The sequence below is a fragment of the Entelurus aequoreus genome, linkage group LG07 (genome assembly GCF_033978785.1).
Source record: "Entelurus aequoreus isolate RoL-2023_Sb linkage group LG07, RoL_Eaeq_v1.1, whole genome shotgun sequence".
Lineage (NCBI taxonomy): Eukaryota > Metazoa > Chordata > Actinopteri > Syngnathiformes > Syngnathidae > Entelurus > Entelurus aequoreus.
The window spans coordinates 52,836,274-52,851,506 of NC_084737.1; the positions used below are offsets into that span (position 1 = coordinate 52,836,274).

General features: G+C 43.1%; 1 protein-coding gene across 3 annotated transcripts in view; it reads right to left on the reverse strand.

The window, feature by feature from the left end:
• Window positions 1–15,233, reverse strand: part of cacnb3a (calcium channel, voltage-dependent, beta 3a) — an 80,701-nt gene that overhangs the window by 27,905 nt on the left and 37,563 nt on the right. For all 3 annotated transcript variants that reach the window (XM_062053930.1, XM_062053929.1, XM_062053931.1), the window contains one exon: window positions 4,060–4,179. In XM_062053930.1, coding sequence (XP_061909914.1) covers window positions 4,060–4,179 — 120 coding nt within the window. The remainder of the gene's footprint in view (window positions 1–4,059; window positions 4,180–15,233) is intronic.

The following is a 15,233-nucleotide window of genomic DNA, read 5'->3' on the forward strand; positions in this document are numbered from 1 at the left end:
AAACAATTTTGTGGAATAGCCTTCATTTCTAAGAACAAGAATAGACTGTCGAGTTTCAGATGAAAGTTCTCTTTTTCTGGCCATTTTGAGCGTTTAATTGACCCCACAAATGTGATGCTCCAGAAACTCAATCTGCTCAAAGGAAGGTCAGTTTTGTAGCTTCTGTAACGAGCTAAACTGTTTTCAGATGTGTGAACATGATTGCACAAGGGTTTTCCAATCATCAATTAGCCTTCTGAGCCAATGAGCAAACACATTGTACCATTAGAACACTGGAGTGATAGTTGCTGGAAATGGGCCTCTATACACCTATGTAGATATTGCACCAAAAACCAGACATTTGCAGCTAGAATAGTCATTTACCACATTAACAATGTATAGAGTGTATTTCTTTAAAGTTAAGACTAGTTTAAAGTTATCTTCATTGAAAAGTACAGTGCTTTTTCCTTGAAAAATAAAGACATTTCAATGTGACCCCAAACTTTTGAACGGTAGTGTATATACATACATATATACACACACATCATATATCATATATACATATATAGATAAAAATATGAAAAATAAAACCTATGGACCCAGATTTCCCTCGCCGGGACGCGGGTCACCGGGGCCCCCCTCTGGAGCCAGGCCCGGAGGTGGGGCACGATGGCGAGCGCCTGGTGGCCGGGCCTGTCCCCATGGGGCCCGGCCGGGCACAGCCCGAAGAGGCAACGTGGGTTCCCCCTCCAATGGGCTCACCACCCATAGCAGGGGTCATAGAGGTCGGGTGCGATGTGAGCTGGGCGACAGCCGAAGGCAGGGCACTTGGCGGTCCGATCCTCGGCTACAGAAGCTAGCTCTTGGGACGTGGAACGTCACTTAGCTGGGGGGGAAGGAGCCTGAGCTAGTGCGCGAGGTGGAGAAGTTCCGACTAGACATAGTCGGACTCACTTCGACGCACAGCAAGGGCTCTGGAACCAGTTCTCTCGAGAGGGGCTGGACTCTCTTCTACTCTGGCGTTGCCGGCAGTGAGAGGCGACGGGCTGGGGTGGCAATTCTTGTTGCCCCCGGCTCAGAGCCTGCATGTTGGAGTTCAACCCGGTGGACGAGAGGGTAGTTTCCCTCCGCCTTCGGGTGGGGGAACGGGTCCTGACTGTGGTTTGCGCTTACGCGCCAAACCGCAGCTCAGAGTACCCACCCTTTTTGGATTCACTCGAGGGAGTACTTGAGAGTGCTCCCCCGGGTGATTCCCTCGTTCTACTGGGGGACTTCAACGCTCATGTTGGCAGTGACAGTGAAACCTGGAGAGGCGTGATTGGGAAGAATGGCTGCCCGGATCTGAACCCGAGCGGTGTTTTGTTATTGGACTTTTGTGCCCGTCACAGATTGTCCATAACAAACACCATGTTCAAACATAAGGGTGTCCACATGTGCACTTGGCACCGGGACACCCTAGGCCGCAGTTCCATGATCGACTTTGTAGTTGTGTCGTCGGATTTGCGGCCTCATGTTTTGGACACTCGGGTGGAGAGAGGGGCGGAGCTTTCTACCGATCACCACCTGGTGGTGAGTTGGCTGCGATGGTGGGGGAGGATGCCGGACAGACCTGGCAGGCCCAAACGCATTGTGAGGGTTTGCTGGGAACGCCTGGCAGAGTCTCCTGTCAGAGAGAGTTTCAATTCCCACCTCCGGAAGAACTTTGAACATGTCACGAGGGAGGTGCTGGACATTGAGTCCGAATGGACCATGTTCCGCGCCTCTATTGTCGAGGCGGCTGATTGGAGCTGTGGCCGCAAGGTAGTTGGTGCCTGTCGTGGCGGTAATCCTAGAACCCGTTGGTGGACACCGGCGGTGAGGGATGCCGTCAAGCTGAAGAAGGAGTCCTATCGGGTTCTTTTGGCTCATAGGACTCCTGAGGCAGCGGACAGGTACCGACAGGCCAAGCGGTGTGCGGCTTCGGCGGTCGCAGAGGCAAAAACTCGGACATGGGAGGAGTTCGGGGAAGTCATGGAAAACGACTTCCGGACGGCTTCGAAGCGATTCTGGACCACCATCCGCCGCCTCAGGAAGGGGAAGCAGTGCACTATCAACACCGTGTATGGTGAGGATGGTGTTCTGCTGACCTCGACTGCGGATGTTGTGGATCGGTGGAGGGATTACTTTGAAGACCTCCTCAATCCCACCAACACGTCTTCCTATGAGGAAGCAGTGCCTGGGGAATCTGTGGTGGGCTCTCCTATTTCTGGGGCTGAGGTTGCTGAGGTAGTTAAAAAGCTCCTCGGTGGCAAGGCCCCGGGGGTGGATGAGATCCGCCCGGAGTTCCTTAAGGCTCTGGATGCTGTGGGGCTGTCTTGGTTGACAAGACTCTGCAGCATCGCGTGGACATCGGGGGCGGTACCTCTGGATTGGCAGACCGGGGTGGTGGTTCCTCTCTTTAAGAAGGGGAACCGGAGGGTGTGTTCTAACTATCGTGGGATCACACTCCTCAGCCTTCCCGGTAAGGTCTATTAAGGTGTGCTGGAGAGGAGGCTACGCCGGATAGTCGAACCTCGGATTCAGGAGGAACAGTGTGGTTTTCGTCCTGGTCGTGGAACTGTGGACCAGCTCTATACTCTCGGCAGGGTCCTTGAGGGTGCATGGGAGTTTGCCCAGCCAGTCTACATGTGTTTTGTGGACTTGGAGAAGGCATTCGACCGTATCCCTCGGGAAGTCCTGTGGGGAGTGCTCAGAGAATATGGGGTATTGGACTGTCTGATTGTGGCGGTCCGCTCCCTGTATGATCAGTGCCAGAGTTTGGTCCGCATTGCCGGCAGTAAGTCGGACACGTTTCCAGTGAGAGTTGGACTCCGCCAAGGCTGCCCTTTGTCACCGATTCTGTTCATAATTTTTATGGACAGAATTTCTAGGCGCAGTCAAGGCGTTGAGGGGATCTGGTTTGGTGGCTGCAGGATTAGGTCTCTGCTTTTTGCAGATGATGTGGTCCTGATGGCTTCATCTGGCCAGGATCTTCAGCTCTCGCTGGATCGGTTCGCAGCTGAGTGTGAAGCGACTGGGATGAGAATCAGCACCTCCAAGTCCGAATCCATGGTTCTCGCCCGGAAAAGGGTGGAGTGCCATCTCCGGGTTGCGGAGGAGACCCTGCCCCAAGTGGAGGAGTTCAAGTACCTCGGAGTCTTGTTCACGAGTGAGGGAAGAGTGGATCGTGAGATCGACAGGCGTATCGGTGCGGCGTCTTCAGTAATGCGGACGCTGTATCGATCCGTTGTGGTGAAGAAGGAGCTGAGCCGGAAGGCAAAGCTCTCAATTTACCGGTCGATCTACGTTCCCATCCTCACCTATGGTCATGAGCTTTGGGTTATGACCGAAAGGACAAGATCACGGGTACAAGCGGCCGAAATGAGTTTCCTCCGCCGGGTGGCGGGGCTCTCCCTTAGAGATAGGGTGAGAAGCTCTGCCATCCGGGGGGAGCTCAAAGTAAAGCCGCTGCTCCTCCACATCGAGAGGAGCCAGATGAGGTGGTTCGGGCATCTGGTCAGGATGCCACCCGAACGCCTCCCTAGGGAGGTGTTTAGGGCACGTCCGACCGGTAGGAGGCCACGGGGAAGACCCAGTACACGTTGGGAAGACTATGTCTCCCGGCTGGCCTGGGAACGCCTCGGGATCCCCCGGGAGGAGCTGGACGAAGTGGCTGGGGAGAGGGAAGTCTGGGCTTCCCTGCTTAAGCTGCTGCCCCCGCGACCCGACCTCGGATAAGCGGAAGAAGATGGATGGATGGATGGATGGACATATATAGATATGTATAGAATACAATAATTTGCAAATCCTTTTCAACTTATATTCAATTGAATATATATATATATATATATATATATATATATATATATATATATATATATATATATATATATATATATATATATATATATATATATATATATATACACATATATACATATACACATACATACATACATATATATACACACACATGTATGCTGTGTATATATGATGTGATTATATAAAATTGTACAATAAAGTGACGTAGAATGTGGGTGTAGAAATCACTAGATGACTAACCTTCGCTCTGTCAAGCTGAAGTTGTGCCTGGCGCTCGGCTTCACGCCGATACGCCTCGCGGTCCTCCTCTGCTGACAGGTCGGAATCCGACGGTCTACTGGTGTAGGAATCAGCTGACCCCTGGTGGGAGAGTTGAAAGGAATGGAAGAATATTCATGCAGTCATTTCCTTATTTGCAATGCAGCTTCTACAATAAAGCCAGATCCAGTGTGTGTGTGTGTGTGTGTTTTATGCTGCTGTGAGAGTTTGCAGGTGTCGTTCATGTCATGTGTGGATCCACAACACAATGTGCCGCTCTCCCACACCCGCCATCCTCTGGTATAGACCAAATATAGCACAAAGGAGGAAACCGCTTCCTCCTCTCTCCTGCTTGGCCCCATTCCATCCCATCATCCCCCACAGTGCAGCAAATATACATCCTCTATTCCCCTGTTTATTCTCCTCATTAGCAAAATATATGCAGACTATCATTTTTCACTGGCAGCTTTTTAAGTTTGGCTACCGCATCGTACTGAAAACATCAAACAAACTGAACTTTACAATTTGGGCCGTCTCTCCACTGTCATAAAACACGTTTTTGAAACAAAAAAAGGCAACAAGTGTTCTCAATCCACTTTACATTTGCTCTCTATATTAGAATCCCTGAATACATAAGCCCTAAATCTGTTAGACGGAAGGTCACTGCAGAAAAATAATGACAATGAAAGAGAAAGAAAGATAAGCAAAGATTAACTAAACCTCTCACAAGTTGTGCCTTTTTTCTGTGTAGTGCTGGTCAATACATTTTTCACTAAAATAATTTTTTGCCATAACTCAGGAATCAAACTCAAAGCCTGGAGGCCAGATCTGGCCCAACATTTCAATTTATGTGGCCCGCGAAAGCCTGGAAGTAATGTTCTTCAATAGAGCACTTTATCTTTTTCATTAAATGTATTTGGTCTTTCAATTTTGACACAAAAACTGTTCTGGATGAAATTGCAGCGTCTAAACTTTAATGTTATCTAATCATGTTAGAACATATAGCAAGCATTTTTAGTTAATAAAAATCCATAAATACCTAGTGTGCCGTGAGATACAGTCTGGTGTGCCGTGAGAGATTATGTAATTTCACATAATTGGGTTAAAAATATTTTTTGGAAAGTAATTATAATCCGCAAATAATGTGCCGTTGTTGAGTGTCTGTGCTGCCTAGAGCTTGGCAGAGTAACCGTGTAATACTCTTCCATATTAGTAGGCGGCAGCAGGTAGCTAATTGCTTTGTAGATGTCGGTACCTTGGTTTGTCGTGATCACAATATGCGGGAGGCAGCGTGCAGGTAAAAAGGTATCCAATGCTTAAACCAAAAATAAACAAAAGGCGAGTGCCGCTAAGAAAAGGCATTGAAGCAAAACAAAACTAAAACTGAACTGGCTGCAGAGTAAACAAAAACAGAATGCTGGACGACAGCAAAGACTTACAGCGCGTGAGGCAGACGGCGTCCACAAAGTACATACGTTCATGACAATCAACAATGTCCCCACAAAGAAGGATAGCGTCCGCACATTTTAAATAGTCTTGATTGCCAAAACAAAGCAGGTGCGGGGAATAGCGTTCAAGGAAGACATGAAACTGCTACAGGAAAATACCAACAAAAGAGGAAAAGCCACCGAAACAGGAGCGCGAGACAAGAACTAAAACACGACACACAGGAAAACATCAAAAACCTCAAAATAAGTCGCGGCGTGATGTGACAGGTAGTGACAGTACACCTACTTTGAGACAAGAGCTATATTGGTTACGGTTTGAATTCATATCCAACAATTGCGAAAATTACTTTTTACCGTCAATATTGACTACTGAGTTTAATTTTTCAATGATTTCTGCTGGTGGTGTGCCTCGGGATTCAATGAATAAAATGTGCCTTGGCTCAGAAAAGGTTGAAAAACACTGCTCTAAGGGGCAGCAATAACTGCAATTTGGCCCTAAGTGAAAATGACTTTGAGACCCCTGCCATAACTGAAGCTTGCTCCTCTTTACCCCCTATAAAGACTAGTTTTAATAAACTGAGTCCTGTCCTGCTTATTTAAAGGGCTTTCAAAATTATATTAGATCCCAGTGCGATACTAAATTAAGTGTATTTTTATAAAAAAAACCCTCCATAATTCTCAAGTTGTGGAAAGGGCAAAACAGCCTTCTTCTCTTCGAAGCCGAAATGCTAGGATTTAGAAGATGCCTCCCCTGACCATGCATATTCTGTTGTGATTGGTCAGGAGCGGCTTCGATTGGATATTGGACATAGTTGGATGAAAATTGGAGAATCTGGCGTTGAACTGTCTGTTCTGTGGAGAGAGCAGGGGAGCAGTGACTGACACGAAGGTCTTTTGCTCCCTGAAAAATTAACAACTCTTCCCATTGCTTCCATACTCCCGTTTTCTTGGGAGGTCCATGGAAAGACACACAATTCACACTTTGACAGTCATTTTGAAGAAAAAACGACAAATTGTACAGAGCAATAGATAACTTTGGAAAGAGGCAACTTGAAAATGGACTTCCTAATTCTTAAAGTTTTGACACGTCAATTTCAAAAGACCCCAAAAAAATGCTGTAAAATTCTTGTACCAGATTCAGATGTGGTAAAAATATATATATACATGTAGACACGCCAACCTCCTATGTGTAAACAGAGCATCTCAAAAGTATTCACAGCGAACCACAATTTCCACGTCTTATGTTACAGCCTTATTCTAAAAGGAAATATGTTATTTTTTGTCCTCAAGATTCTACAGACAATACCCCATAATGACAATGTGAAAAGTCATTTTTTTTATTTATTGCAAATTTAAAATAGAACAAATCACATGTACATAAGTATATACAACCTTTGCTCAATACTTTGTTGATGCACCTTTGGCAGGAATTACAGCTTCAAATATTTTTGTATGGGATGCCACAAGCTTGGCACATCTATCTTTGTGTTGCTCATTCCTCTTTGCAGCGCCTCTCAAGGTCCCTCAAATTGGATGGGAAGCATTGGTTTTTATCCAGGATGTCTCAGTAGATTGCTGCATTCATCTTAGTCTAGTCAGGAAGGTGAACAATCAATCAATAAATCAAAGTTGACTTATATAGCCCTTAATCACAGATGTCTCAAAGGGCTGTACAAGCCACAACGACATGCTCGGCTCAGATCCCGCACCAGGGCAAGAAAAAACTCAACCTAATGGGAACGACCAGACACCCAAAAAGAGACCCCCCCACCCGCCTCCAGGTGACCGGTGCAACGGATGCCGAGTGGATACGGTTAATAAGCTTAGCTTTGTTAGCTTGGCAGCTAAGCTAGCTAAGAGAGCGGCGGTGAGACAGAGAGTGGGTGCTGTACAAGTTTGATATGACTACTAAATATGTTTGAGAAGGAATAAAGAAAGCTGTAAAACAATTAGACGCATACAGAAAAATAGTACTTATCTTATTTGCGGCAGCATTGAGTGGCAGCAGACTTTTCTGGTTGGACGTCAATACGTAGCCACAGCAGAATGCTCAATAACTGTACAATAACAATAGTGTACAATAACTCTGTCAGAGCAACAGCATTCCTTGGTGGAGAGAGGAGAACCTTCTTGTTTGGAGGAAACCAAGCACCACTCATCACCAGGCCAATACCATTCGAGGGAAAGATGAATGCAGCAATGTACAGAGACATCCTGGATGAAAACTAAAACTTCCCATCCAACCTGATGGAGCTTGAAAGGTGTTGCAAAGAGGAATGTGCAAAACTGCCCAAAGATAGGTGTGCAAAGCTTTTGGTATCGTATTGAAAAAGACTTAAGGCTGTAATTGCTGCCAAAGGCGCATCAACAAAGTATTGAGCAAAGGTTGTGATTACCTATGAACATATGTTTTTCAGTTTACATTTTTAATAAAATTGCAAAAAAAAAAACAACAATTTTCTTTTCACTTTGTTATGTGGTATTGTCTGCAGAATTTTTAGGACACAAATGAATGTATTCAATATATATATATACATATATATATACACATACACACACAGTACATCCAGAAAGTATTTACAGCGCTTCATTTTTCCTAAATTTTGTTATGTTCCAGCCTTATTACAAAACTGAATAAATAAATACATTTATGTCCTTAAAATTCTGCAGACAATGTGAATAACAATGTGAAAATAAATGTTTTTTTTGTGAAAATTTATTAAAAATTAAAAATTGAAAAACACATGTTTTAAGTATTCACAACCTTTGCTCAATACTTTGTTGCAACCATACACACTTTTTGTGATTAATCACATTAGTTAACTGGTCCTTTTTGACAGCCTTAAATAAATATACATAGGTGGAAAAGTAGAAAAGACCCCTGCAAGAAAAATGTCTGGACTTGGCAAAATATTTGGCTAGCTCTGCAGTTTAGAATGCATTAATTTCATTTCACCGAGAAGTCATTTCAGAGTCGTCTGTACAACGCCACGTCACGTTGATATGAATTTTCTGCCCTCGTAAGCTCCGCAAAGCAACACTGCACCAGCACCAAAGCAGCACTGAGAGAATAAAAGGAGGGCGAGGTAGATTGATGGGGGTCTGTTTAAAGGATTGACAAGCTCAGAGAGTGAGCATGACCAACAGATTGGCAGAGAAGACAAGATAGGTTTTTAACCATTTATTCAGCGGGGTAAAGGTGGGCTATCTCAAGCAGACAGATTAGGATATAATAAAATTCTATGAAGGAACGCCCTCGGAGTGAGATGTCAATTCACTGTCGCGCAGCCAATAGAGGCAGAGAAACACACGCAGACCACGAAAGAGTTGCATAACTAGCTGATTAGGAGGAAGGCGCTAGAGCCTGACAAAGACATCCAAATCTTCCTGTGTCTTCTTTGGGAGTGCTCTCAGTCAAACACAAGCATAAACAGGGATGAGGGCGCAGGGGGAAGGCATCAGGGGGCTGTTTAATGGTGTTTCTGGCTGCCTAGGCTGGCTGGAAGGGTCTTTTATTAATGATGTTCAGAGGGGAGTTTGCGGACCGCTGCCACACAAAAACACGTCCTCACAACACATGAAAGTCTTGAGAAACCATGTTAGTAACTGTGAAGCGGAAAGGGTCAGGCTGGCAAAGCTAAGCTGCAACGCCAAGTGCAACAAGATTAGCATGTTTCCGAAACATGGGGTCTGTCATGGTTAAAAGTTCTTCCTCCCTTTTTTCTGTAAACTGCAAGTCATCAACGACAACCAATACAGCCAAAAAAAGTTTAAAGAGGAACTGCACTTTTTGGGGGAATTTTACCTATCGTTCACAATCATTATGAGCAACATGAAGACAAAAGTTTTTCTTTTTTTTTTTTTGCATTTTAAAATCGGCTCGTTTTTGGTGGCTAGCAATGTAGCTAATGGGAGCAATCAGTCCTACCTCTAAATCACTTTAAACATGCATTCAAAAACCGTCACCAATACTTAATTTAGGTTCTGTAACCTGAATAATAACTAAACTGTAGCAACATTGCTATCGAAGTAACACATTGGCATGCTTCGGTATTAGCCGTAAAAGTTAGCTACAGAAAGAGATAAGCTAGCTTCTACGACAACACGAAACGCGTTTGAGTTTGTAATGCACAACACAATCTAATAAGTCACCAATCTGTACTGACTGAAAAAATGTGAACAATCATATTACAGTATCTGTAAAGTATTATCCCACATGTCATGTTTTATTTGTACAAAGCTAGCTCGACAGCGTATGTACTGTAGTTGTACTAACAAGCCTGGTGTGCTGCGTGTATCATGATCAAAATTTTAAGTGTGACTCACTCGATGGACAGTTGTGTGTTTGGTACAGCTGGCCGGGGACGTTATTTCCGGTTTATTTGGTTAAGCAGTCCATTTATGTCGAAATAGCTTGGCTCCATGTTCCACATTAGTCGGTTTCCGACTGTAGGGACTTTTTGGAGTTCCTATAACCTTTTTATTCCCCCGGGCCGTTTTTCGTCGAGTTCCGACTACGGCCCTCAGATCCTATAATCATTTTAGCTCCTACTCTGAGGCAGGGTCTAACCTGAGTCCCATAGGAACTAAAAGACGTAGGTGTTTGATGATTGGTTGAACTGATGAGTTACGCCCCTTGCCAGATATGCAGTTCTCCTAGCCACAACACAGATCCGCCATTTTTAAAAACTCCCGAGTTGTTTACGAGATCACAACAGCAACAGGAAAAATGCATAGCGTCTAAAAAAATCCACACATTGTAATCTGTTCAATACTAACAGTCAAATACCGCCTGGAATGTTTACTTATAGCATATATAGGCTTATACAATTAGCACATACGGTAACTTGTCGCCTTCTTTGTCTGCGGCGCGTTGCTATCCTTTCGTCTTCCACGAAACTCAGAAATATCGCCTGTCGCTGGATTCCTCGTGCCCTTACTCCCTCTGTGTGCTCTTCCATTAACGTTATTAAATGCCGAATTTTCAGAGGTGTGGACTCGAGTCACATGACTTGGACTCGAGTCAGACTCGAGTCATGAATTTGATGACTTTAGACTCGACTTGACAAAATGTAAAGAGACTTGCAACTCGACTTAGACTTTAACATCAATGACTTGTGACTTCACTTGGACTTGAGGCTTTTGACTTGACATGACTTGCTACTTTCCCCAAAACCCAAACCTTAAAAAGTTATTTGGGAGCGCTCCGTATCTTTCATTTCATACGTCTGTGTCTATAAGCGTGTGTGCTGCGTGTCAGCGTGTGTGCTCTCAGTACAACAGCCAATCAAATTAGATCTACGTTGTTTTCATCACACAGCTCTCATCCAATCCAATTGGATGAGAGCCACCGAACATGAGTTGTCAAACAATGCGGCAGTGAGAAACAATTATGCCAAAGTTGGTTTCGTTCGGGTATAAAAACTATGACTTGGTCAACAAAAAACGAATTGCCGTATGCAAATCACGCAGTTCGAATATTACAGACGGAGACGCAACAACTTCCAACTTCGTTCGACATTTGAAGTTGCACAAAGAAGGGTAAGTTTTGAATGTAAGATAACGTTTATTGGCTAAGTAACATGACTTTTATTTGCTGTGTAGTTAAATCAGTGAGGCTGCAAACTCACTGCTAACGTTATAACCATAGACATCTTATAAAGGTACGCAGCATTGAGCGCTACTGCCTACTGGCGCAGACAAGACGCGGAGCCGCCATCTTGGAGTGGTGATCCGCTCCACTCAGTGCAATTCATTTGGCAGGAGCAATGAACTGTCAGCAAATTTAATTCATCTTACCTCACTGAATACCACTGATTTTCACGCGTTTTTTTGTCATACGTGTAGCTATGATAACGGACACATGTTTTGGCGTTTTTATTATTCATAGTTTGCTTAACAGTAATATAATATTCTTATACGCTATAAGTGACCAGACGTCCGAGATCAAAACTGGGAATATAATCCCAGAGAAGGGGGAAAAAAACGGTCAGCTATTTTTAAGTTGAAGGAACAATATGATTAGATTATATATACATGCGTATATCCTACATAAACAATGTATGAATACATTAGATATCTATATATTTTAGGGACCTATAGACTGTAACTCTGTTGCTGCAGCAGCAGAGAGTTTATTCTGTCTTGACACTTTGTATTGATATTTTGTATTACATTCTTCCCTTAAATGATAATGTTTACAGTGATTGTTTTATATCTATTTTTTATGTATGTCGCTTTGGATAAAAGCGTCTTCCAAATACTTAAACATATATAAACACCTGAAAGTCTTTATATCAGCTAAAACCACCAATCTGTTTCACTGGATTCAGAATAAAACCAAATGCTGTCTTACCCAACAATGTTAGTATTTGAATATTGTTACTTGAAGACTTATTCCTGGTTACAATTATACTGTTAAGAAAGTATTGTCTTATACTTTGCCTAAAATGAGAATGCATCATAATCAGTGGCGGCTGGTGAATTTTGTTTTAGGTGGGGCTGAAAGTTTGTAAACCAAACCCCTGTAGGGGCGTCATCCTCCCCTGGAAGATTTCTTTGTGATTCTCACATACAAATATTGAAGATCTTTGCTCCTTCTCAACTTTGTGGTAATGTTATTTTCATAAAATACAACCAATAGTATGTTAATGTTTGTTTTTGCAAATGTGTTTATTCTGTAAAGGAATGAGTTAAATGTTTAAAATTGTTTAAACTATTAAAATGACTGGTTAATAGTGCTATTATGAATTGCAATGTCAGCACTATTTTTTTTCCTGCAATTTCAAATGCACTTGTTTTAATAAATAAATACAGCGTTTTAAAAGCATACACAATCTGTGTAAAAATATTAGTCTGTGGTTAAAAGGACTTGAAAGGACTCGAAACTCAAAATGCAGGACTTGGGACTTGACTTGAGACTTTCTAGTCTTGACTTTGGACTTGACTCGGGACTTGCCTGTCTTGACTCAGGACTTGACTCGAGACTTGAGGGCAAAGACTTGAGACTTACTTGTGACTTGCAAAGCAATGACTTGGTCCCACCTCTGCGAATTTTACCATTCATTGTTATTATTCCTTGCAAGCAGACGACCATGAACACAGTAGCCTTTGAGCTTTCCATTCTTGCTTGTGTTGTTTCTCCGTTCACTTTTCGCGGGCAGGTTTTTGGTTGTTTTGCAGTGGTGGGTGAGGCGCTAAAGTAATACGTCACGGGTCGCAGGCGCATATGTGTCACACATGTTTCTTACCAAGGTCTCCAGCATCCCCAGCCATGTGCGAACGTGAAATGGAAAAGTCCCAATAGGGTAAGGGTAGTTCCTGTAACTAAATTAGAGTGTGGTAGTTCTTAGAACTGCGTCCTAGGAACTAGTATATGCTACTTATAGTCTTGTTACTTTCACCTCACTCTCTCGGCTCCAACATCTCACGCTTTCTTTGTGCTTGCGTCGATAACCAACAGTTCATCTTTAGTATGTTCAGCTTCAAAAAGATAAGGTTGTGACTCCTCATTTGCATACTTGCCAACCTTGAGACCTTCGAATTCGGGAGATTGGAGGGGGGGGGGGGCTTGGTGGTAGCGGGGGTGTATATTGTAGCCCGGAAGAGTTAGGGATGCAAGGGATTATGGGTATTTGTTCTGTTGTGTTTATGTTGTATTACGGTGCGGATGTTCTCCCGAAATGTGTTTGTCATTCTTGTTTGATGTGGGTTCACAGTGTGGCGCATATTTGTAACAGTGTTAAAGTTGTTTATATGTCAACCCTCAGTGTGACCTGTATGGCTGTTGATCAAGTATGTCTTGCAGTCACTTTCGTGTGTATGCAGAAGCTGCATACAACATGTGACTGGGCCGGCACAATGTTTGTATGGTGAAAAAGCCGACGCGTCGACAGGTTGTAGAGGACGCTAAAGGCAGTGCCATCACGGCACGCCCTTAATATTGTTGACCGGGTGAAAATCCGGAGAAATTCGGGAGAATTTTTGCCCCGGGAGATTTTCAGGAGGGGCACTGAAATTCGGGAGTCTCCCGGAAAAATCGGGAGGGTTGGCAAGTATGCTCATTTGTCCAAAAATAGACATCTTTGTTGTCCGTTATCGATTCTGCAATGATTAGAACACACACACGCTTTTGTTTCCAGAAGAAGGAACACAAATTTTTTGCCGTAAGTCGGACGTGCGCTGTATTGAAATGGAAATCAATGCGCTGAAGAAATCATTCCCCGCAATGATTAAAATGATCAAAATACGGTAACTATTGAACATATTTCATATTGTTATGAACATATCTGTTGTTTCCATTATATATAGACTTGCAGTGTGTATATAAAATGTTGGTGGAGGGGTTTGAAGGCTACAACTCTGACTCCCATTAGCCGCATCTTTATCATCTTTAAAATCCTAAAAAAAAAGAAGTGTTTTGTCCCTCATAATGATTGTGAATGATAGGCAAAATTCCCAAAAAAGTGCACTTCTCCTTTACGTCCTCCAGTCATGAGGCTGTGAGGGATCTTTTTCTCCCCGTACAGGAATTGCATATGTATTGATTTCTACTCTTTGTTAATCATTAGCTGATGAATGTGCAAGTTAAGCAATGTTTTTTCTAGAAGCAATGCAAGGCTAATGGCAGTTCACTGGCAAAAACAAGGCAAGGCAAGTTTATTTATAGAGCACTATTCGGACACAAGCAAATTCAAACTGATTTACAAACGCATACAATTACAAATAGACAATTGAAATCATAAATAAAAACAAAATCATCATAAAAAAAATCATGGATGAACTAAAAGCAAAAAGTGTAGATACTTTTAGTTGTCATATGTACAGTTAAATAAAAGTGTTTTCAGCTTGGATTTGAACATTGCTAAAGTTAAGGCCTGTCTCGCATCTCCTGGAAGACTTTTAGGACAGTAAAACTAAAACCTAGCATCACTATGTTGTATCCTGACTGTAGCTCCGAAAATGTGAAATTCCGGCACGGCTTCTCATTGACGGGCGCTTTATTGTCTTCTTAAACGCCGTGAAAACTGTGGAACACGACACACAAAAACTTCAGACATGGTTACAAAGAAAGTGGTTAGTAAAAGAAAGCTACCTTGTGGCCACCTGCTACTTTGGAGGTACTTGGCAAATAATCTTTACACTTGTGAGTTCTAAAAAAACATTGCAATTACAACATTGAACAACAAATAATACATTTAGTGTTACACAAAGTGACAAATATCTTTTACACTAAGTAACTCGCCGAGCTGCTGCAGACGGCATGAGTGACGTCTTTTTGCATGCGTGTGCTATACAAGTCTCGCAGCCTCTCATATGCCACTACAAAACCTTGAGATAACATAAAATTACAAAAACATTGTCATTAATTACATCTGCGAAGAATCAACATTGCATACATAGGAACAAACATTTTATCACAAATAATAATGCAATTTTCAACAACAAAAATACATGTGCATACCGGAATACATATTTTAACTATTTGAACAGGATGTTTACCCGTTTTGTTTGGGCTGTTTGATGACACTTACACTGACTCTGTGCACCAGCAGAAGACCGCCAACTGAGGTTCTCAGAGCCTTGAGGTTGTTCATATGATTCTAACATGTCAGAGATGTACTTTGGTGCTTGTCCATGAAAATACTTGTACACAAGCAGAGCTCTTTCAAAGTAAATTCTCTGAGAAACAGGAAGCAAATGTAGTGA